This window comes from Nycticebus coucang, chromosome 4 (genome assembly GCF_027406575.1).
Source record: "Nycticebus coucang isolate mNycCou1 chromosome 4, mNycCou1.pri, whole genome shotgun sequence".
Taxonomy (NCBI): Eukaryota; Metazoa; Chordata; class Mammalia; order Primates; family Lorisidae; genus Nycticebus; species Nycticebus coucang.
Window position 1 is genome coordinate 25405151 of NC_069783.1, and position 23471 is coordinate 25428621.

The window sequence follows — 23471 nt, forward strand, 5'->3', positions numbered from 1 at the left end:
TATCCTGTTTTGCTTTTAGTTGGCATAAACTACTAAATTAGCATGGAATACTAATGAGATTGAATTCCTTTTTACATGTTTCTATAACACTTAGATTTCCTCTCTGTAAATTATTAATTCAAATCTTTTCCCCACTTCTAATTAGGTCATTTGTCTTTGCTGATTGTTAGGAGTTCTTTACGTCATACGTTATTTACCTCATTATAGGTGTTTACAAATACATTTTCTTTACTTTTTTGTATATTGTCTTTTTCATTCTTTTAATGCTGTTTTTCACTGCAAAAGAAGTTTTTTAATTTTGATATGGTCAAATTCATCACTCCTTTTCTTTATGTTTGTGCTCTCATGTATCTGCGTTAACTAGAAAGAACATCAAGTACAATGTTGAATAGAAATTGTAATAATAGGCAGCCTTATCTTGTTCCTGATCTCAAAGAGAAAGCTTTCAACCCTTCACCATTAAACATTTTTCTTTCACTGTTTCCCTTTTTTAAAACTTTGATTATAGGTAAAAGAATTAGTTAAATTATTTTGCCTTTCACTTTGATTTTAGTTTTCAAAGATTTGCTGTGGATTTTTTCACAAATGCCCTTAATCCAGTTTAGGGAAGCCCTCTATCACAGTACTAGCTTTTCTCATATAGGAATGTTGAATTTTATGAAACACTTTCTCTGCATCTGTTGAGATAGTGAGATTTTTGCTTTTATCTCTTTTTTTTTTATATATATTTCATATGTATTGGGAAACTTTAGAAACAGCCATTTATTATTTGGATTAAATGTGTGATTGCTTTTATCTCTTAATATTAATCATTGTATTATTGAAGTTGTTTTTTTTTTTTTTTTTAGAGACAGAGTCTCACTGTACCGCCCTCGGGTACAGTGCCATGGCGTCACACAGCTCACTGCAACCTCTAACTCTTGGGCTTACGCGATTCTCTGGCCTCAGCCTCCCGAGTAGCTGGGGCTACAGGCGCCCGCCACAACGCCCGGCTATTTTTTTGTTGCAGTTTGGCCGGAGCTGGGTTTGAACCCACCACCCTCGGCATATGGGGCCGGCGCCCTACTCACGGAGCCACAGGCGCCGCCCCGAAGTTTTTTTTTTTTTTAATTGTTGGGGATTCATTGAGGGTACAATAAGCCAGGTTACACTGATTGCATTTGTTAGGTAAAGTCCCTCTTGCAATCATGTTATTTTTTTATTTTTTTATTTTTTGTTGTTGTTGCAGTTTGGCCAGGGCTGGGTTTGAACCCGCCACCCTTGGTATATGGGGCCGGCGCCCTATTCACTTAGCCACAGGCGCCCTCTTGCAATCATGTTATTATTGAAGTTTTATTGTTGTTGTTTGGTTGGTTTTATATTTTTGTTTTGTTTTGTTTTTGTTTGAGACAGAGTCTCACTCTGTTGCCCAGGCTAGAGTGCTGTGGCCTCAGCCTAGCTCACAGCAACCTTAGACTCCTGAGTTCAGTCCTACTGCCTCAGCCTCCCGAGTAGCTGGGACTACAAGTGCCCGCCACAACACCTGGATAATTTTTTCGATTTTTAGTACAGGTGGGATTCTTACACTTGCTTAGGCTGGTTTCAAACTCCTGAGCTTAAGAGATCCTCCTGCCTCGGCCTCTCAGAGTGTTGGGATTACAGGGATTAAGCGCAGTGAGCCACTGCGCTTGGATCCCCACAAGGAGATTTAACTGGTGGTTTAAAGCAAGCAGGAACTCAAGGAAGTCATGTGTAATGGCATTAGCTGCATAGTCCACACAAGGTGAGAGCATCTGTGGGGCCAGTCAAGTGGGCTTTATCTCCATCTCCCCATGCCATAGGGAGGTGGTCATTAGGAAGAAGTTGGATAAGGGTGGTATCTGGATCAATTACATTGAGGTACTGGGAAGGGGCAGGGAACTGGAAACTGTGTCAAGGATAACTGAGCCCTGCTTCAGTTACCTGCTTTCTCTGGTATGAGAAATTCCAATTTACATTCAAAGCGAATGCCAAGGCAACATAAAATTATGAGAATTCATTATACTGACACATCTTGTACTTTAGTCCCAGCTCTATAAACGTCTATTTCTCCAAGTAGCCCTGGACTTTTAATGCAGAGAATATTTAGAAGCCAAGATCTAGACACAAAGTACTTGTTGCTACTGGGGTGCTACTGCTCCCAGGCACTCTCGGTAGATGGAGCAACTTCCAACCCTATTTATTTCTGTCTCTATATAGGCATGCTGAAAACAACAAATCCATGCCATCATCTCCTATTCCAATTCACCACAACAGGGTTCATTCTTGCTTTCTCCCTTTCTATACACCTAACACCATTCTCCAATGGTAAGAGACATGGCTCACGTTACCCCTCATGTGCTTCGTATTTGATTCACTTTCTCCTCCCCATACTCAGGCTCTGAGACCCTGCACAGGGCTGGCTCATATGGGGACATCCTTATCCTTCTAAGACTCTGACACCCATTGCAGGCTGCCTCAATGCTGGATAACTTCCTCACCCTTCTTGAGCTCCCACCTGCTGCCAACAGGTCTTCATTCCATATGATGTTATCCTCACTGCACTCAGGCTCTTAGCCACCCAGGTAGAGCTACTCACATGTACAGATGCCCTCTTTGTTCTGTTTGGTTTCTCATTCTCCATGTGGCATACATACACAGATGGACACACACATGTTCTGGTTCTGACAATCATGTCAAGCACCCCCTCCTTCATGGATGCCCTCCTCATGCCCCTTAGGCTCTGACACCTTCCATCAAGCTACCCCCACAGCTGGGTGCAGTGGCTTGTGCCTATAATTCTAGCGCTTTGGGAGATGATGGGGGAGGATCATTTGAGGCCTGGGCAACATAGCCAGACCCCATTACTAAAAAGAAACTTTTTTTTTTTAAATTAGCCACATGTAGTGGCATGTGCCTATAGTCCCACATACTCAGGAGCCTAAGTTGGGAGGATCACCTGAGCCCAGGAATTCTAGACTGCAGTGAACTGTACTCGGCCTGGAAACAGAGAGACATTCTGTCTCTGAAAAAAAAAAAAAAAGCTGCCTCCAAGTATGGATTCCCTTCTCACACCAACCCAGAAGACATCCACACCAGGTCTTTCTCCCTGTGGGAATGGCCTTCTCAGCCACTCATGCTCTTACATGCCACACTAGCCTAGCAGCCTCCGTGGACTGTGGGCTCCAGTACCTCACAGCAGGCTTTCCCTGTGTGAACACCCTCTTCACTCCACTCCGGCTGACATCCTAGCTGGGCCACTCCCATGCACAGCCCCCTCCTCATTCACTTGAGCTGTGACATCCCACACCAAACAGCCCCTGTGCGAATGCCTGTCTTGCTCTGTTCCATATCATGGCTTTAGATTGAATTATTCAGCAAGGGGTGGGAAGAGCTCAGAAAATAAGGTACCCCAGGGGTACCTGATTTTGCCATGTATAATGCGATCCTGTGCATAATGCACATCCATGATTTTGACCCAGACTTTCAGGAAAACACCCCTGGAGAAAGTGGCTGGCTCTCAGCTGGGAGAGACATATCTGGGGAGGGCTAAGGCTCCCCTGGTAAATGTGCAGAATACGCAACAGCCCTCACAGCCGCCTACTCTGTGAAGGCTGCTCTTTTCCTCTCTCCTGGGAGCCTTTCCTCCCTGCCACATCAGGAACCATGGCCAAGATGGCCACGTGTATGGCCAGTGGGGTGGGAACTGCTTCTGAGGCCGCTCAGCCACAGGCAGCCAGGCAGGCCCCTGGGGCCTACGCGGGCCTTGGCCCTTGACCTGCATGGCCACAGCTCACCTTGCCAGCCCCACCATCACGCCCTCCCTTGATTGAAGTGCTCAGGGCCACTCCAGCCAAGTCCCATCAGAGTCTGGATCCTCCTGGACTGGAACCCTGTGCATCTAGTGGGCCCAGGGAGGAGGGGACAGAGCTCCAGGAGGCCCGCTGGGCTCTCCCACTCCAGAGCAGTACTACTCACATATAATGTGCATCTTCAAAAATTTGGACAAAAAAGTGCACATTATACAGGGCAGAACACAGTATTTTTTTCATGAATTTTTGGTTTTAGTAACATGCACACGACATATGTATGTATTGGACCGTGATGTTAAATGTATTTCTTACTATAGGTCTCAGTCAAAAAAGTTTTTAAGCTACTGCCCTAGAAAGGTTCTAGAATGACAGTGCTATTGCCCCTGCCCCATGTGATGCCTCACTTGTACTCTGGACTGCTCAGGAGTCACCCTGTTGCCTGTGTGAAGACCCTATCCAAAAGGACATTGCTTTCATGGCAACACAGATCCAATTTGGTGGGCTACCCAAAGTCACAGACTTTCATTTTAGCTCTGCGTCAACCACTTACTAGCCAAGCAATAGTTTACTTTACATATTAAAAACAGATAATATGGGATGTACATAAATTCAGGTAGTATATGAAAAGTGCTCTGACAACTTCAAGTAATCATTACAATAACTGATATCGAAGGAATGCACACACACACATAAATGTACGTATGTACAGGCAATATTATTTTGAGCTCTTAACCCTGTGAATTGACATTTAACAGACGCAGGTTAAAAAAGCTTAAGGAGGTTAGATGGATGAACCAGTATTTGAAGTCAGGTCTTTTAGACCCCACTCTCACAACCACTAAATAGCACTTTTTAAACGTATGAAGAAAAGGCCAGGTGCAGTAGCTCATGCCTGTAATCTTAGCACTCTGGGAGACTGACACAGCTCAAAAGTTCAAGAATCAACCTGAGCAAGAACAAGACCCCAGCTCTAAAAATAGCCGGGTGTTGTGGCTGGTGCCTGTAGTCTCAGCTACTGAGGAAATTGAGGCAAGAGGATCACTTGAGCCCAGGAGTTTGAGGTTGTTAGGAGCTATGATGCCATAGCACACTACTGAGGGCAACAAAGTGAGACTGTCTCCAAAAAAAAAAAAAATGTGTGAAGAAAAAATTTTAGTACATTAGAAATTAAGAATCATCCTCGCTATGTTATGAAGTTAGAATTATTTGTATAATTGCCTCTTTTTGCCTTTTTCCCTTAAATATCATAATTCTTAAAAGTTTTTAGTCCTTTGGGGTTATTTCCTCTTCTATGCAAATATAGCTAAAATGCAAGAACTTCAAATTAAATGTCAACGGTGGCACCTGGTATAATAATCTCCTCAGCTGTAAAAGATAAAGCCCTCACTCGGGGGTAGGTGATGAATACATATGCTGAACAAAGGAGGGCATGGTTAGGTCCACAACTCTGGCAAAACTAGCTGGGTGTGGTGGTGCGCACCTGTAGTCCCAGCTACTCAGGAGGCTGAGGTAGGAGGATCACTGAAGGCCAGGAGTTTGAGAGCCCAGGAGTTTAAGGCAGCAGAGAGATATGATGATGCCACTGCACTCCAGCCTGGGTGACAGTAAGACGCTGTCTCTAATGAAAAAATAAATACCATGTTGAGTAGTTGGGTTAAAAAAAAATTAAAACAATAAATAAGAACTCCAGCAGATGAGGGAAGAGCAGGAGGGAGGTAGCTAGGGAGTAGCATCCATAGCTCCTAGCTGGAGGGGCTGCTGGAGAGGGCAGACCTCAGGGAGGGCCGTCTTGGCATTTTCTAGGACTACCCGTGCTCCTGCTGAAAGGATGGACAGGCCTTGGAAAACAGAGGGAATGGGCAGGGGCCCATGGGGCTTGGGGCTAGACGAGAGAAAAAGGTCAGGGTTCTAAATTCAAGGAACTGCAATTGTGGGCATTACTCACTTCTCACTCCCATTTTTTGCAGATATGGCTAATCTGGGTTTTTTGGGGGGAGGGGTATGTTAAAGCCCTAGGCAGGGTGCCCTGCCCTCAACTCTCTTGGAGCCACTAGCTTGGCCAAAAAATGAGGGGTGCAGAAGTCAAGACCCAGGAATCCAGAAGAGATGATCTTCTTCCTACGCTAGTTCTTGGAGACATACAATCACCACTCTCTCCTTCTGTGGCTTGAGCTTAAATCTTCCACTTCTGGTTTACATAGATGTTTTTGGTTTCTGTTGCCTAAATTAAGAAGAGCTTGCCCAAGAGGCAGCTCTACCAGGGCACCTGAACCAGGAAACAAATAAGGCTTGTATTTGAAAAGAACATTTTTTCAATTACATTCGTGAAGAACCTGCAAAGGAAAAAAATGAATCTTTTCTAAATAACTGCAGGCTTCTCTGCCCATCATTAGAATTTCATTTTATTTATTTTATTATTATTATTTTTTTGAGACAGAGTCTATGTCACCCTTGGTAGAGTGCATTGGCATCACAGCTCACAGCAACCTCAAACTCTTGGGCTTAAGCAATTCTCTTATCTCAGCCTCCCAAGTAGCTGGGACTATAGGTGCCCGCTGTAGCACCCGGCTATTTTTTTGGTGGTTGTTGTTGTTATAGTTGTCATTGTTGTTTAGGAGACCTGGGCTGGGTTTGAACCTGCCAGGCCACGGTGTATGTGGCCGGCACCCTAATCCCTGAGCTACGGACACCAAACCCATCATTAGAATTTTAATCCTCAAAGCAAATCAAGATACCAAGACTTGTGGACCAGAACAAATCCAGGGCAGTAGATCTAAGGCACATGAGGAGCCCTTATAACACAAGTAGGTAGTATAGGTAGCACCGTAAGCCCTGTTGCTCTACTGCGCTGGCCAGGGTAGCAGGAGAAAGAAGGCAGAAGAGGTGACTCACTCAGCACGTTGGGGTGGAGGTAGAAAAGGAGACACAGAATGTCCCAGCCCTGAGCTAATGGGATATGGGCGAACCACGCTGGATTGTGGCTGGGAGTCATGAGGAGGCCTCAACCCAGGCTGGACTCTCAGGTCTGCCTGGTACCAAGTCTCTGCTGAGGGACCCTGGAAACTTTATGCAATACCGCTCTAGGCAGCTGGACAGAGCCAGCCAGGGTAGAGACCAGGTGTGGGAGGGCACAAGCAGTGTCTTCACAGGACAATAATAATCTAACCAAAATGTTTCTAAAATCAAATAGCAGCATTCTTTCTCTAGCCTCAAAAGTGAAAATCTCAGAGCAACAGAGACTGTTCTGGCAAAGGATAAATGGGGCCACAGAGTGGCCAAACTAAAGCAAAAGGATGACAAGCCTCAGAGGGAGGAAGTGTGTATCTTCCACCGTGGAGAGTGCAATGCTGTCCGCCTCAGGTGGCCACAGAAACTTGAAGCCATAGCACTAGTCCCCTTTGTCCCTTCTCAGCAGGGGAAGATGACCTGCAACATCAGAGGTCATTTATCAGAGCTGTAACATCAGAGCTCTTTATCCTCCCAAGGGCATGGGGAAGGGTGGACAATAGCAGTTCGAGACAATATAGGAACCTGGATTCTAGGTCCAATGGCAGATTTTATTCCCTAGGAACAAAGATATACAGGGAAGAAACTCCAAATGGAAACAGGGGTATGGGTGAAAGAATGACACCAGGATGGCCTGCTTCCGAAGTCAGGTAGACGGCTGCTCCACAGTGGATCTGGTCATGGCCCTAGTTTTTTGGATCTACATTTGCCCTGTCCTCAAGTGTCCATCTCAAAGGTGGATAATGGAGGCAATGCCTACTCTACGCAAAGGAGATGGAGGTACCTATTCCCAGAGGCCCAGGGACACCAAAACTTCCCTCTCAAGACCAGAGGTAGACAGCTAAGAATGAGAGGGGCTTGGGTGTCACAGATAACCTGAAAGTAATCACAGGGGCCCCCGTGACTGGTAGAATTGGTAATGAGATGGGACTGCAAGAGAACCAACAGCTGACCAAAGCAGCTTTGAGTTTTGTGGTGGAGATAATCTTACCAAACTGGGCCCTAAAAGGGCTCCGGCTCTGCTGAATCAAGCAGATTCGCTTCTGTCCCTACTTCTGTCACAATCCTGCCCACTGCAAGCTTGGTCCTTTACAAATTGTCAAGGAACAAAGAGAAACATGCTTGAGATGCAACTTCTACTGCAGGTAAGAACCTCTAAGAATAAGGTGTGGCCCCATCATCCAGCCCGTCTCTGCAGAACACATCAAGTGATTCATCCCTGTACTACAGGGTGGCCTCTGGCTGCTGCCTGGCAGAGTGAGGACAGAGGCTGGAGCCCTGAGTCCACATCACAGGGAGGTCTCCTGGAGGATGAAGGAGGGGCTGCTCCCCTGGTAAGCCAAGCTGTCCAGCACCTCTGCCTCCTTGTCTCTGTTGTCCTTCAGCACACCATTCCCCATCTTTTCTGGAAACAGGTTGGTGTCCACAGGGAGGTCCTGGAGGACATATATAGCAAAGGTGGTGGAGCTACTAAATATGTGCATAAAGTGGTAAAGGGATTCATTCAGAAAAAGTCCCTATAAGAGGGAGCCAAGCAAGGCTGGGTGGGGAAGGAACAAAGCACAGGAGGAGCTTGAAGAGGACTGGGAGGGAAAAGGAATGAGACTACAGGCCTAGCTCTGCCCCTACCTCCAAGCCAGCATGGCCCTGGGGTAGGAGCTGGGACAGCTGCTGTGGGACAGTCCACACTCAGCAGCTCCTCAGAGAGAGGAGCCCTGGAAATGGGGAAATAGAAAGGGATGAAAGGGAACCTGGGTGGTCAGGCAGCATCTTACAAAGGGAGGGCAGGGGATCATCCAGACAGCAGGTAACTACCTGGGTGTAGCTTCTGCAGTGGAGCCACTTCTGACAGGACAAGGGCAGGAGGGCAAGGAGTCGCGGCAGGATTGGGTAAATGGTCCCAGGGCTCAGGGGCCGGCCCCGCATTCCCCCTGAAGGCAAAGATCCTTCTAAGTCTCCTATGTGGAGCTGTCCAGAGCAGCAGGCACTCTGTTCTCCCTCTGGAGCCTGGAGGCCCAACCCTCTCCCATCTCCTAGATCTCAGCAACAAGTGTCACGGACACTTGAAGACTCAGTGGGCAGAGACCCCTCTCCCAGCAGACTGCAGCGTCCCCAAAGGATCTCCCTCAGCCCTTCCTGTTCCCCTCCCCAGCAATACCACACCCTCACCAGTGAGCAGACTGACAGCCAGGCCCACAACAATGACTGTGGTGGAGTTGTGAGCACTGTACCACAAATAGGACAGAGCGTAGAGCCGCTGCATCCCTGTGGGCCTAGGGAGAGCAGAAAGGGGAAGACAGTTAGTAACTCATGGAAAGGGTGTCCCTCTGGCACCTAGCTCTATGCATCTTGGGACCCAATACCCAACATCACCCTGAGGCCTCTGGTGGCCATGCCTCAGCAAGGGCCCTATGAAATCCCTCAAAGATGAACTCCTATCCCCAGGGAGAAAGACAGCAAGCCCCTCCTCACTTGGGGAGAGTAGTTGAAGGGATCAGTGTGGTCACTGTGGCAGCAGTCAGATTGCTGGGCAGGGAGAAACTGGATCCATTAGGGGGAGAGGGAGCCACGCTGGAGCCCATGCTGTTCACTATGCTCCCGATGCCAATCCAGAAGGCCATGATCAGTCCAGCCAACAGCCCAACGATGGCACCCTGCCCAGAGACAGGACACAATTCCTGATACAAAGCCAGACCTCTCAACCTTCACACTGTCCCCAGATCTGGTGAGAGCCCCGCCAATCCATTCCCTGGGCCCATCCCACTGCACACGACTGGGGAGCCAGATGTATTACTCACAGGAGGGTTGGCACATGGAAAGAAAATCCCAAGACAGAAGAGTCCAAGCAGCGGCCCCCCAACCATGCCGAAGATGCTAATTGCTGCCTGGGAGGACAGTGTTGAAGGAGAAAAAAAGAACACACAGGCTCAGAGACCCCAGCCTCATGGGAGAACACAGCCACCCAACATTGCCTTAGAGCCCACTGTCAGATCTGTCTCTTCTACGTGGAACACCAGTAGTCATAAATCCAAAGAGGCAGGATGACTAAGGGAATGTGCTTTGAGTTTGTCTCTGAGGTTGATCCGTAGATCTCTCTGGGCCTAGACATCCCAGGAATGACCCTAGGGCTTTTAGCTACTTGACAGTCTGTTCATAGTAAGGGTGGTCCATCAAAGGGAAATTTCTGACACATTCTTCTCCGTCACTCCCCTCAAAATAGCTGCCTTCCTCAATTTCCTGTTTCAATCAATTCCTTTCCTCCCTTAAAAATTGCTTCTTCCCTCCATAGTCTTTTTTTTTTTTTTTTTTTTTTTTAACAGAGTCTCACTATGTCGTCCTGGGTAGAGTGCCGTGTCGTCACAGCTCACAGCAACCTCAAACTTTTGGGCATAAGTGATTCTCTTATCTCAGCCTCCCAAGTAGCTGGGACTACAGAAGCCCACCACAACACCTGGCTATTTTTTTGTTGCAGTTGTCGTTGTTTAGCTGGCCCAGGCTGGGTTCGAACCTGCCAGCCTCGGTGTATGTGGCCGGCGCCGCACCCACTGAGCTACAGGCGGTGCCTCCTTCCATAGTCATTACCTGTAGCACAGGTCCCATCTGGGAAGAAATATAGGCCATTCCCAGACAAAGCAGCCCATAGCCAAATGCTAGGAGAAAAAGAGAAGAGAGGAAACAAGCAGATGTGAGTTAACACAAGAGTAAGTGTACTCCCTGCCCAGCCAAACTGCCACTTCTGTGCCCCTAGAAACAAAGGGTACACTACCTCACGCCATGTCATGGCTCCAGATCCCGCCCACCAAGTTCTCACTCCTACATCACTTTAAGCCCTCCCAGGAGCTCTGTGAGATGTCAACAACCATGGAGCGAAGGTTGTGTGCTTCACTAGGCAAGTGCTGAGCTCAGGATAAAGCAGGTGTTTCCTAGCAACTGAGGACAGTCATCAGGGTATAACTGAGAAAGAACCAGACTGAAGAGAAGAGGAAGCATTTTTCTCACCAAGGCTTCTGGACAGCATGATGGCGCGGGCTTCAGAGAACTCAGGGAACCAGGGCCGAATCAGGTCTTCCATTGTTACAGTTGCCAATGAATTAAAAGCAGAGGATATGGTGCTAAAAAGAAGGAAGAGGAGGAGGAGCTGTGCTGAGACTGGAAGCAGAGTCTGAATGGGAGAGAGAGGACCTGCACTGCCAAAAACCACACAGTGGGAGCTAAGACCACCTCAGAGGGGACCTGGAGGCAAGGACACTGTCCTTTCCTGAGTGTGGGTACAGGTTTTGTTCAAATATTATAAAAGAAGAACCCTTAACCAAAACATGGATATCTTGTCACACGCAGTGGATGGAAACAGTGAGAAACTCAGAGGGATCCCCTCCGCCACCTGTCACCTTGTACCAAGCCTGAGGAAAATGGTCGAAGGAGGTACCTGAGGGAGCCACTGAAGAGGCAGGCAACAAAGAGCCCGGGCAGGCCAGGCATGCCTTTCAGGAGATCCATCACGAAGTATAGGACGAACTGCAAGCAGAGCAGAAGCCCAGAGCTGTCCTCAGAGGGCAAGACTTGCTCAGAGCAAGCCATGCAGGGAGGCTCCCTCTGCGTGTGCACGTGTCTGAGAATGGTGCGCCAGGAAGGGGAGCCAGGCACTGAGGCATCTCTGCTGACCCAAGTGACACCACAGTAAGCAGAGAGAAAATGGGCTCTGGTGAGAATATGACCCAGTTCATCCTCCAGATAGTAGTGTGACTCCCACACTCTGGCTGCCTCACTGAGCCTGTTTTCTCCTCTGTGAAACAAGACTGAAGGCTTAGGAGAGACCAGGTATGTGACAGCTCCCAGCAAAGCATGTAGTACACATCAGTTAAGGCAGGTCCCACGCTAGCAGTGTGAGCACTATGTCTGGTGATGCTGGGGGCTGAGGTCCCCACATGCTAGACTCCTAGCATCTCAGAGCAGGAAAGGATTTTGCCCCAGGAATAACCCTTGGGATGTTAGCTACTCGAGTCTGTTCACAGCAAAGGTGGTCCATCAATGAAAAATTTCTGACACCTGCCCCCTCTGTCATTCCCCTCAAAACAGCTGCTTTCCTCAATTTCCTGTTGCAATCAATTTCTTTCTTCCCTTGAAAATTGCTCCGCCTGTACTCTCAAAGACCAAGGCAGGAAGATCACTTGAGCTCAGGAATTCGAGACCAGCCTAAGCAAGAATAAGATCCCATCTCTACTAAAAGTAGAAAAATTAGCCAGTCTCAGTGAAGCAGCCAGTGTATGAGTCACACTGCTACCGGGGAGGAGGTGGGGGGAAGAATTGGGTCCTTCACCAGAGCCCAGGGTGAAAGTCCTTTCTGTAGTCCACAGACACGCCTCTTGGGGGCCCAGTGTGGCACCTCACGAGCCTAGTAGGGAGCCAGGGAGGCCTTCTTACCTGGTCGGGGGCTGCATGAGACTGCTGGGTACTCATGGGATACTCCTGGTAATAGGCAAACATGACCAGGCCAATGAGGCAGCCCATGCAGAGGACCACCTGCTGGCAGGGAAACACTGCATAACAGGACCTGCGAAAGAGATCAGTGCCAAGGGGAGAGATGGTATTCACAGACACCCTCAGCGCACCCCAACCCCAACAGAGGCATGTGCGCTTTGGCATCCTGCCTCACCCCAATTACCTCCAGGGAACGCCTCCCCCAGCCCTTGCTTCATATCTCCTGTCCCTGCACTCACAGCACAGCAGCCTTCTCCGTGCGGGAACTGAGGTAGCGCTGCACCTGGGCCTGATTCACCCCATACAAGGAGAGCATCATGAAGACACCCCCGAAGGCCAAGGTCCAGAAGGTATGCCGCACAAAAGGATCTGGATCCAGCCTGTAACAGACATCATTTGGTTACGATGCCATAGCCCCAGACAGAGACACAGTCATCCTATCCTCCTGGCAACAGGGGTTGGAGGACAGCAGAGCAGAGACATTAGTGCCAGGGCCAAGGGCAAGAAGCTGGGTGCACTCAAGAGACAGTGCAGCAAGTTAGAGGGAGGGCTATACTTTGATCCCCAGCCATATTCCAGGTATTCATCCCAGGTAATGTCCTGATCCTTCTTAACACCAGATGGGCACTGACAATCATCCTCCATCTCTGCAGGGCCAGTTTCCCACTGCCTAGTATTACACCTGAGGCTTCCCAGCCCATTCTCTGCTTACTACAGTCCCAGGACCAGGCTGTAGGATAAGCAAGCTCCCAGGCACCACAGACCCCAGCCAGGAGAAGGGGTTTACTTACTCGATCCCAGAGATGCGGCCATGTTGGGATGCTACAGCCCACACATGCCCCAAGCCGCCCACCTTGGCTGACCCCACGATGATAACTGTTAACTGCCCTAGGAACATGATTAGTGTCTGGAAGACATCTGTCCAGATGACGGCCTTCAACCCACCCTGCAGGGAAAGGACAGCACACACACCACAGAGGTCTCTCTAAACCATCCACTGTAAGGACACAGTACCTTTAGCAAGGAGACTATGCTGTCATCATATGTCAGCCTTGCTCCCAAATCCCACCCTCAATCTCATCTCATCTTATCCCACCCTAGAATTTCATTCCATCTCACCTCCTAGATGTATATCTCATCCTTTTTCCCTCTCCTCCCCCTTCTCCTCCTTACTTCATCCCTTCTCCTCCATCCCCCAGAGCTTTCTGCACTTACCAGAGCAGTATAGACAGTACAGACAATGCCTAGGGTCAGCACTGACAGCCATAGATCAAAGCCAGTCACTGTAAACAGACAAAAGTCATATTCCAATCCCTGGAAGAGGGTTTCCCAGGGAGAAGCCCCAGTAGGGCAGCTAAGTCACATCACAGAGATGAAGCATTTGGTCATTAACAACTAAATAAATCATTCACCACAACGGAAAAAAAAAAAAAGATTGCAGAGCTCTACTAAAAGATGTTGACTGACCAAATCAGATGAGGCATGGTGATGTCTTATTAGCTTTTAAGAGATATGAACCAACACAAGGACCCATGAAGTAAACTAATTTCTTGTCCAAGGTTAGGTTCACTTCTGCACTCTTCTCTAGCTGCCTCAAAGGTGCTTTTCCAGCCTGCTATGGCTGGAAACCAGGGGCCGTGACTCCTCACCTGCATTGAGAGCCAAAGATGGTGCATAAAGTACAACCCCCATGTAGATCACCTGTCAAATGTGGAAAAGAGAATGAGACAGGGAGAGAAGAAAAGTGTAGAAAGAGAGAAGATAGACCTCAGCCATTAGTTTCCCCTCACCTGGGCTCACTTCCCTCTCCTTTTTCCTCCCAAATTCCAGCTTGCTGCTACCATGGTATCTGTGCTGGAATTGGAAGGAGCAGACAAGTAGAATGCTTCTGGATGCTAACCCCTAACAGGAATCCTGCCCGTCTGAGGGCAAGGAAGGCTCCAACTCTCTCAGCATGCTCAAGTTTGGGTCCCCCTACCATGCCCCAGGCTCTATTTCTTTGTTTTTTCCCTTTCAAATCTACCTCTGCTCAACTCCTATCCTCATTCTACTTACCATCTGAAAGATGAAGGTCATAGTTCCACAAACCCGAACGGTTTTACTGAATCGGAGCTCCAGGTACTGGGTATACAGAAAAAAGGTATTCCTTCTGACTCTACTCCCATGACTTACACACAACTTCCCTCAAGAGCCTCAGGAAGATCCAGGATTATACAACATGCACCCACTCTGAGCCCCATTCAGCACAGCACTCTCCTTCTTCCCTCACTCCTATCCCCCAACTCCAAACTTACCCAGAAAGCACTATCAACACTAGGTAAGTTTCCCTTACTGTCATTAGACAGAGGAGATCCAGGATCCCAGATCCCTCATATGTACTCTGCTCCTCTTCTGCATCCCTGACCCTGATGGCCCCATGTGTTCCTCCCATGCTCACCTCATAGGCACTGGTGAGATGCAGGCGGTAGAAGACAGGGATGAAGATGTGTGCAGGAATCAGCAGCCCCAGGAAATAGGAGCAGCCCAGGAACCAGTACTGGGTCCCAAATCGGTAGATCTCAGATGGCACACCCAAGATGGCCACGGCTGACTGGAAGGTGGCCAGCAGGGACAGGGCCACAGGAAGGCAGCCCATTTTGCGGTCTGCCATCAGCAGCTGGCCAACAGTATGCTTGCCCCAGCCACGACAAGCATGGTAGAGCCCAATGGCAAGGGAAAGAACTAGCAGCAGGATGAACACCACATAGTCCACGAGGGAGAAGGTGGATATGACCACATTTGTGTCTGAGGTTGGGGGCAGGGGTGCTGAGGTGCTTACCCCTACGCTCATCCTCACTATGTCTGTGATCCGCAGTCACCTGCTGCTCCTACACTCTGGACTGCCACTCAGCTGAGAAGTGGTGAGCAAGTGGCTACAACCTGGTTCTCAACCACAGTTTCACAGTCCTCCTTCTCCTCTCCTGAGTGACATTGTCCAGGGTGAGCTGCAAAGGAATCGGCTCCTAGTCAGGCCCAGCATGCCTTCACGGCCACACCCCTCCCAGCCTTATACATCCCAGCCCACTGGGCTTGGACCAGCCAGGGCAGTGGTAGCCCTGGAAGGTCTGGAGCCCTGCTATGGGTCTGGGAGGGAAGTTAGGTGAGGGGGGAAGTAGTAGAACAAGACAGCCAGGAGACAAGAACTTGGCCAGGACCTCTGGTTACACAGTTATGATATTCAAGAACCTTAGGTCTCCAGCCGAGTGGCAAAAGAAAAGTCAACTCTAGCCAGTTTCTTCTCAGAATAATTCCCTGCTCCCAAATGCAGGCAGAGACCCAGTCACTACAGTCTACTAAGTCAACAGAGCCCAGCCTGGCGCCACAGCCCAGCAGGGAGAAAGATACAGAGACTAATGGAAGCAGGGCTTCTCCTGTTCTCCCTGGCTTCTGCACCCCCATGATCCCCAATTCACTCTCCTAAGTGATCACCAGTTATACTGCCTCTATGGCAGCCTCAAATTCCATTCTAGGAATCTCCAGGCCAACCACTCCATGCCTCTTTCTTAATGTTCTCCCCAACACCCCTAGATAAGCCCTATACCCACCTCTCAGTCCCTCTACCTGCCACACCACAGTCAACAGCAGATGGGGAAGAGCAATGGGACTCAAAAGCGAGAGGAACAAGGTGAGAGGGTACCATGCTAGAGCCAGGGATTCAGAATTATATGCTGGGGCCATTTTGAGAGGAGCAAACCAGCCAGGGAGCTGGGGGGTAGGGGGCACGCAATGGGACCAGACTGGAAAAGTGGTCCCATCCTGCTGAGGGGTTAGACACCTACCTGGAGAAGCAATCCCTGTTCAGAGGCAGACTTGCCGGGAACTGGGCAGAGGCTGAGGATCTGGCTATATAAATGGGTGAGGTGAGATTAGGAATTGGGGGCGGGGTGAAGCTCAGCAGTTATTTGTTCTGGCCCCTTAGGGTAACCAATCGCTATGATCCAAATGGCCCTATCACCCATGGCCCCCACCCCTAACTCAGCCCTAAAGACTCCAGAATGGGAAGCAGGCAGCTCACATTCAACAGCATTCCTAAATGGATTTGGCTTTGAGCCTAAGTCAGTCTTGGCACTCTGTGCTGGAGGGAGTTGGAAAAGAGGAATTGAAAAAAGACCAAAAAGTCGATTTTCTAACTCCTACATAAGAAATATTAATCCTCTAAGAATACATCTGCAATCGTCAGAGGAACAAGGGTGGGATCAAACTATTTCAAATCTTAAAGAAATCTCTGGAAATCACTATGATAAGCACCATTTCACAGACAAGCACATTAAGGCCCAGATGGTTAAAGTGACTTTTCCAAAAGCACAGAGACAACTACTGCCAGGGGCTAGATTAGAACCGAGGTCTAGTGATTCATCCTGCTTACCATGCATATCATACTGTCTTCAGAAGTAATCCTCTGAGGTTCTTATTACTATGGGGAAAAACACACCAGAGAATGCCATGAATAGAGATAACCTATAACATGATATCAATTAACATTTGCTGAATACCTACTGTATGACCCAGCAGAGTGTTAGGTGCTTTGTAAACACTAGTAATAAAAAATAATAGGCTGAGCCTATTACATGCCTGTAATGCTAACACTCTGGGAGGCTGAGGCAGGTGGATTACTTGAGCTTATGAGTTCCAGACCAACCTGAATAAGAGTAAGACCCCATCTCTACTAAAAATACAAAAACTAGCTGAGCATTGTGGCAGACCCCTGTAGTACCAGCTACTCGGGAGACTGAGGTAAGAGGATTGCTTGAGCCCAAAGAGACTGAGGTTGCTGTGAGCTATCCAGGGTGAGACAGTAAGACTCTGTCTCAAAAAAAAAAAAAAAATAGTAATAATAAAGTAATGATAACTATCTGGTTAAACATTAATACTCTCTAGCTCTTACAAGAATACTGAGAAGTTAAATAACTTGCTTAAGGTTATACAGCATGATACAAAAAAATGGAGAAACAGTGCTGTCCAGTGACAGGTGATTCACCAGGGCCCTGTTCTCACAAAACTAAGGCAGGAGCAGAGTGTTAACTGTAGTCAGTCATTCACAGGATACAGTTTAGATTTCAACTAATTAAGAGACAGATTTATGTAAACTGTGTTTTCAATTCTTGCCCACTAGGAGAAAGATCAGGCTGTCTTCTGGCTCTGCCACATTGTGCTCTTGAAACATCACCTAGTTGGCAAGATATGGTCTCATGAAGACTAAACCTGACCTCTGAATCTTGTGGAGCCAGTGAAGAAAGGAAATCAGAGCTGGAAACTCCTGGATCACATGTTCCACAGTCACAAATGCTAAAGCCTAGAACAAGGTTCTCAACAGGTCACTTTATTTAAATTTAAAGATGCCCTGGGCCTTTGAACATTGCAACACCCCTGAGTTTCCTCACTTGCCTTGATACGTTTTTATTGCTATGATAGAGATAATGGGGACTGTTGGAGAGTAAAAGAAGAAAAGATGTTTGCAAATAACATGCAACTCTAAGAGAACACAGATGAATAGCAATTGGACCCTCTACTAATAGGAATTCCTAATAGAATTCTATTTGCATGATGTGCAGAGAACCCTTCTGGATGGCTGAAGAGAGAGCCAGACAAGACAAGAAAAACCTGGCTGGGTGCAGTGGCTCACACCTGTAATCCTAGCACTCTGGAAGGCCGACGAGGATAGATTGCTCCAGCTCCAAAGTTCAAGACCAACCTAAGCATGAGCAAGACCCCATTTCTACTAAAAATAGAAAAAAAAAAAAAACCCAGGTGTTGTGGTGGGTGCCTGTAGTCCCAGCTACTTGGGAGGCTGGGAGAAGAGGATTGCTTGAGCCCAGGAGTTTGAGGTTGCTATGAGCTATGATATCATAGCACTGTACCCAGGGCGACAGAGTGAGACTCTGTCTTTAAAAAAAAAAAAGAAAAAGACAAGAAAAACCTGACCTACATCCCACACAATTCTAAGAACAGAACAGTGACTCAGACCTATGGACTTGCATCTCTTTGAGTGGAAGCCAAAAGGAAGAAAGAGGTGAGATGTTTCACTGAAACTGTAACACATTAGGCACAAACAGCAGGTTGTGGGACCCCTTTTTAAAAACCTAACTCACTTTGGTCCCATGCTGCACTGAATTGCTTTGACTCCTATCCCAAACAGATTCCCTCAAAATTTGTCCTTGTGCCTTCCTCAGGGTCTGAAAGGATCTGGGGGCTCTTATTTAAATGCTAATAGGCCCTAACACCTAAGAAAAATCCGTCTGCCAGCTGAAGGTAAATCCTTTCAGAAAATTTCAGGCAGATACTAGGGAGTGTGGGGAAAGCCTGGGTTGGCTACTCAAGACGAGCGCTGGTCAGCGTTAACTGGATGGTCCTGACCAAAGCCAACACGTTGCCCTTCACGGGAGAGGGGCTCCCCCAGAGCCTTTCAGGCAGAGCTTGGGCCACCCTGGGACAGTGCTGCCCTTTCTTACCTCCGTGGTTCAGTCAGGGCTAAGAAAGTCCCTTCGTTCTTCCCGAGATCAGCATCATCCCCTTTTTTCTAGGAAGGCAAAGATGAGGAGTTAGGGAAGCATGTATCCCGCCCCTACCTCCTTGCCAAGCTCCGGGACGCTGCGCGTGTCAGGACAGCGTGAAGGAGACTTCGTGAACAAGACTTTAGACTCGCGTCCTCCCGCTGGGGTTTGCGGTTTGCCCTTCGCCCTCTGCTCCTCCATCGTCCTTACCCCCTTCTTCCCTCCCGGTTTCCCTCTTCCTTACACACAAGAGGGGACCATCACCGCGACACTCGCACTTCAGATCGTCCCAGTCTCCACGTGGGGGCCAGCTCGCTCCGCCATTCCCCACTTTTTAGCCCCCACCCGACGAAGCTCTCCCGAGCCTCCCCGCACGTGGCCACAACCTCCCGGCCCACCTGCCAGGTCTCCACGCCTGGGTTGCCGTGGAGCCTTACCGCAGTGCCCTGTCCGAGTGACAGCGGGGCCCGCCCCCTGCCCGCCCCACGCCTCGCCATGTTTACTGAGGGCAGATGGAGTCTCCCGAGCCTCTGCGTAGACGCGACCTCGGAGTCAGCGGGCGGGGAACGCAGGGCTGAAGAAGCCTGCAGTCGGCTCAGGGAAGCCGAGTGGTGACGGGGAAAGCCTTCGCTAAAGGGGGATATGAAGAGGGAATAGGCCAGTGTCTCCGAACTAGGGCTGGTGCTCATGGAGACGCGCACTGACCCACCCGGCCAGCAGCTACTCACAGATCACCCCAGGGCAACTACACTTGGAAGCTTAGGCCACGCCCTCTCGCGCATCAGTGGGCGGGGCCGCGCACGCAAGGTTTGCGTGCCTTCAAGAAGGATGTAGGGAACGGAAAATGGCTCCTCGCTGGCCGGGCAAACTTAAGAGTCTGATTTCCTGGGTTGGGGCCCTACTCCTCGCTCTGGGCGTGGAAAGGGCTCTGGCGCTACCCGAGGTACAGAAGCAAGTTTGAGGTCGGGCTGAAACAGGGTTACTAGCCAGTGGTGTGTGTTGCTCGCCCGCGGCTCTTCCCTCCCCACAGCCGGTCTGCAGCTGACGTCGTCCCGGGAACCTCCGTACCACAATCGGGTCCTGTTTTCGAGCACTCACCATACCCACGCCCTGTCAATGTTAAAAGACCTGTGAAACTTGGTCTCCTTGTTCTTTAACCTTTGAATAAGTTCTTTCTACAGAGGAGTCTTCTGGTTGCAAGCTCTCTACTGACCAGTACCGTACTATCGTGCGGTGGTAGAACTATACTTCCTGTAATGTTTGATGCGTTCTTTTTGTACCTGAGTTCTTTTACACCCAGCCAAACAAGTTGTCAGAACAAATCTCTGGACAGAGCGTAATAAACATGCTCGAGTAGTGTACTGTATATCTTTGGTGAGCTCTAGGAAAAGAAATGGCATCTCCTAGGCTAGCCTGGTTTAAGGGTAGGGCACAAACCATTTCTCCATCCTGTGTTAAGAGGAAATTTCTGGAGAGGTGTGCTAAGCGATTAATTCTTGATCCTTGCTTATTCTTTTCTTGGCTTTTCTTTCTGGAATTCTAATAAGATTTCTTTCTTTTCTGCAGATATGCACCCAATGTCCAGGGACTGTGCAAAATTTGTCAAAAGTGGCTCTTAATTGTATGCAGACACCAGAGTTAATGCTGCATGCCCGCTGCTGCCTGAATCAGAAGGGCACCATCTTGGGGTGAGGGAGAAGACGACGTCTTTGTATGATACAAGCCATTCCTTGGCTTTGCTGCTTTTCTCACCTTACAATATTTTGAGATTACACCTATTCTTATGGCTTTAGCTCCAGCCATTATGCAGATGTCTCCCAAAACTAGATCTCTGTTAGTGTCCTTTGGGCTCTTCATGCCCCAATTATTGTGGGTAGTTCTAGCTTCCTATTAAACAATTCCTAATGCATACACTCTAACTTCAAATGTAAAATTCCATTTTCTTTCCCTAGCCTCCCTAAATACTTATCTGTATTAAACTTCTTGAAAACTGTTTTTCTGTTATCATTCTTTTACTTTAATACTATATTTGATAACTGTTGCCCTCAGGATAAATTTCAAGCTGTGAAGTACCATATATAAGTCCCAACCAGGTGTTCCAACATTATTTCAAATTGTCTACTTAAACCTTCCTTTAGGGTCTGGCTCCAGCCAGATTTGCCTACTCCCCAAGGCATTCCAACTTTGTCTTTGTTCAGGCCTCTCTCCATACCTGAATTTGCTGTCTTCTTCCACCAAATTAGGACATATCTATCCTTGAATTCCAGAATCTTTTGTGTGGGCTCCCTGCAACTAAACCCCAGGGTAATACCATTTTTTTAAGCTTCCTATCACCTTTAGGGTCTATGCCAAATTTATTTATATACTGTGCTTTGATTTCTTTCATGTTACAATTTAATGTTTACATTGTTTTTATTTTTAGTAATGGTGTTGTTCTCATACTGCATCGTAAGCTACTTGAAAGCTAAGATTATGACTTATAGTCTTCTATTTTTTGCAGTATAGGCACTCAGTAAATATTTGTAGAATAAAAGAATGAACCACAATAGATATGAAATATTGAAGAAAAAAATAATGTGGCATGATTTTTAATGTCTAGAAGTTTATAACCAGTAGGAAATACACTTGGAAAAAAAACTTCCATTTACAGGACTTGAATTTCTTTTTTTTTTTTTCATTTAAAAGCCCTCTGTGGATCTGAAAATCATACTATAATGAGATTCCTTTATATAGACAAGAACCACAAATTTCCTCAAATATATTCACAGATGCATAGGTATACTGACAGAACAGTGTTGGCCAATGGAATTTTCTGCAATGATGGAAACATTCCATATTTGTGCTGATCAATACAATAGCCACAATGTGATTATTCCATAAACATCTGAAATATGACTAGTGCAAATGAGACACTGAATTTTTAGGTTAAATTAATTTAAATTTAAGTAACTAGTGGTAACTACTAAATAGTGCAATATTAAGATATCTACTATAGTTTGTAGCTCTGAGCACCACTGTGTTCAATTACTATTAGCTGAAAGGAGGGTAGTCAAATACAGATCTTGCCTTGGATGAAGAGAAAGAGATACATAGTTACATTGGTTACTTTATATCCTCAGGCTGGATCTCCAGAACTGTTCTCTGAAGGATCCTGGTCCAAACTTTCCTCAGGCACATACTGCTGTCATCATGTAAGTGGTTAGGTACCTTCCTGCCCCAAAGAAAATATGGCAAAAGGTTAATGGAAAAATCTTTAGAGATAAACTCCTAAAAAAATGGATGAATATTAATGTCTAAATTTATACAACTCAGGATAAGGATTAGACTACCAGTCCAGGAAGATGTGTGAATATAAACAGGGTGATTCCCAGAACAGATTCTAATAGTGTGTGCTTTACAGAGACCTGCAAGCAAACCCCCTCAAAGGTGACTTGAACAACACCTTCCATGGTTTTACTCAGCTCCAGACTCTGTGAGTAAGGGCATGGGAAGAGAATCAAAAATGGGCAATGCTGTTAGCTTAGCCACTTTGGGCTGTATTTTATAACTACCTGTGTTGTCTTCAGGGTACTGCCACAAGATGCCAACTGTCCTGGAGGTATTAATGCCTGGAATACTATTATCTCTTACATAGATAACAAAATCTGCCAAGGGCAAAAGAACCTTTGCAATAGCACTGCGGACCCAGGTAGGCTGTCTCACCTCCAGCCTTCCAGAAAACGCCCTTCCTCCCTTGTTTTCTCCACTTTAGATTAGAAAGACAAAGTTGCTTAAGAGTTCTAAGCACTTGGAAAGAAAAGATCTTAAAACATTTGTTGTTATTGTCAATGTTCTTATTATCTGGAATCTTCTTTCCTCTACCTTTGACCTAGAAATGATTGAGAGAATCTAAGTGGAAACAGATAATTGAGAAACATACCTAATGAGATGCAGTAACACTCTATTTCTCTATGGCTTTCAGAAATGTGTCCTGAGAATGGATCTTGTGCACCCAATGGTCCAGGTCTTCTGCAGTGCGTTTGTGCCGATGGCTTTCATGGATACAAGTGTGTGCGTCAGGTGAGGAATTAGGCCTTCTAATAAAGAATGAGAGGAATGCATGCCTCTCAAAGAGGAGAGCCACAAAAGACCAGGAGCTGATACAGATACCTAGAGGATGAAAGCTACAGGAGAATTGCCCTGGTGCAGGGATAGGTACATTAGGAAAGAACTAAATGTTAGGATGTAGCCCTCTGTGTAATGCCATCTGGGATGTTTTTGGTCTGTTGTTCACAGGGCTCCTTCCCACTGCTTATGTTCTCGGGGATTCTGGGATCCACTACACTGTCCATCTCCATTCTGCTTTGGGTGACCCAACGACGAAAAGCCAAGACTTCATGAACCACATAGATCTTCCTAAGAGCATCCTGATCTATCTTAGCCCTTCCAGGGAAATTGCTTCTTAGATAGGCATCATTGGCCAATGGATCCTCCTCAAGTTTGAGGCCATTAGAAGATGGAAAATTGTACTACCCTGGAGTGGACGAGTACCAGTTCCCATTTGTGCTGTTGCCTATAATAAAGTGTTTTTATTATTTTTTTATTTTTATTTTTTAAGGGAAAGGCACCCCGGCTTTGTGTGTTTCTTGCTTGGGGTGGGAGGGACCAC

The 23471-nt window shown here is 47.4% G+C and overlaps 2 protein-coding genes across 12 annotated transcripts; one reads left to right on the forward strand and one right to left on the reverse strand.

Moving 5' to 3' along the window:
* Positions 1–7261: 7261 nt before the first annotated feature.
* SLC5A6 (solute carrier family 5 member 6) lies at positions 7262–19532 on the reverse strand. Of its 9 annotated transcripts, XR_008379558.1 has the most exons (20): positions 19088–19213; positions 18782–18849; positions 16699–16746; positions 16112–16175; positions 14731–15277; positions 14349–14414; positions 13943–13994; positions 13509–13576; positions 13085–13239; positions 12533–12673; positions 12237–12366; positions 11242–11330; positions 10815–10927; positions 10398–10465; positions 9614–9700; positions 9288–9469; positions 8985–9088; positions 8631–8746; positions 8445–8530; positions 8122–8251 (listed from the first exon to the last, which is right to left on the reverse strand). XR_008379558.1 is itself a non-coding variant. In XM_053588424.1 (19 exons), the coding sequence occupies exons 5-19, from the start codon at positions 15121–15123 to the stop codon at positions 8105–8107; spliced, it is 1911 nt and encodes a 636-aa protein (XP_053444399.1). In that variant the 5' UTR covers positions 15124–15277; positions 16112–16175; positions 16699–16746; positions 18782–18849; positions 19327–19453; the 3' UTR covers positions 7262–8104. The 9 variants fall into 9 exon arrangements, 8 of the variants coding, with proteins under 8 accessions (XP_053444399.1, XP_053444397.1, XP_053444403.1 ...); XM_053588424.1 differs by lacking the exons at positions 8445–8530; positions 19088–19213 and adding an exon at positions 19327–19453 and having other exon boundaries at positions 7262–8251; XM_053588422.1 differs by lacking the exons at positions 8445–8530; positions 19088–19213 and adding an exon at positions 19222–19276 and having other exon boundaries at positions 7262–8251.
* Positions 19533–19537: 5 nt separating this feature from the next.
* On the forward strand, positions 19538–23399 carry ATRAID (all-trans retinoic acid induced differentiation factor). Of its 3 annotated transcripts, none has more exons than XM_053588430.1 (8): positions 19538–19766; positions 20390–20511; positions 21022–21123; positions 21940–22014; positions 22224–22295; positions 22390–22511; positions 22785–22882; positions 23099–23399. In XM_053588430.1, the coding sequence occupies exons 1-8, from the start codon at positions 19668–19670 to the stop codon at positions 23201–23203; spliced, it is 795 nt and encodes a 264-aa protein (XP_053444405.1). In that variant the 5' UTR covers positions 19538–19667; the 3' UTR covers positions 23204–23399. The 3 variants fall into 3 exon arrangements, with proteins under 3 accessions (XP_053444405.1, XP_053444406.1, XP_053444407.1); XM_053588431.1 differs by having other exon boundaries at positions 21067–21123; XM_053588432.1 differs by lacking the exon at positions 21022–21123 and having other exon boundaries at positions 21943–22014.
* The last annotated feature ends 72 nt before the right edge of the window (positions 23400–23471 follow it).

Coding starts and splice junctions, on each gene's coding strand:
- ATRAID (XM_053588430.1), top strand. CDS start 19,668: ATGGCTCCTCGCTGGCCGGGCAAACTTAAGAGTCTGATTTCCTGGGTT. Junction 21,124..21,939: donor GGCTCCCTGCAACTAAACCC/CAGGGTAATACC, acceptor ACTTTATATCCT/CAGGCTGGATCTCCAGAACT. Junction 22,512..22,784: donor CAATAGCACTGCGGACCCAG/GTAGGCTGTCTC, acceptor TATGGCTTTCAG/AAATGTGTCCTGAGAATGGA.
- SLC5A6 (XM_053588421.1), bottom strand. CDS start 15,123: ATGAGCGTAGGGGTAAGCACCTCAGCACCCCTGCCCCCAACCTCAGAC. Junction 13,577..13,942: donor ATCTTTGGCTCTCAATGCAG/GTGAGGAGTCAC, acceptor GTCTGTTTACAG/TGACTGGCTTTGATCTATGG. Junction 9,701..10,397: donor AGATGGGACCTGTGCTACAG/GTAATGACTATG, acceptor CTGTCCTCCCAG/GCAGCAATTAGCATCTTCGG.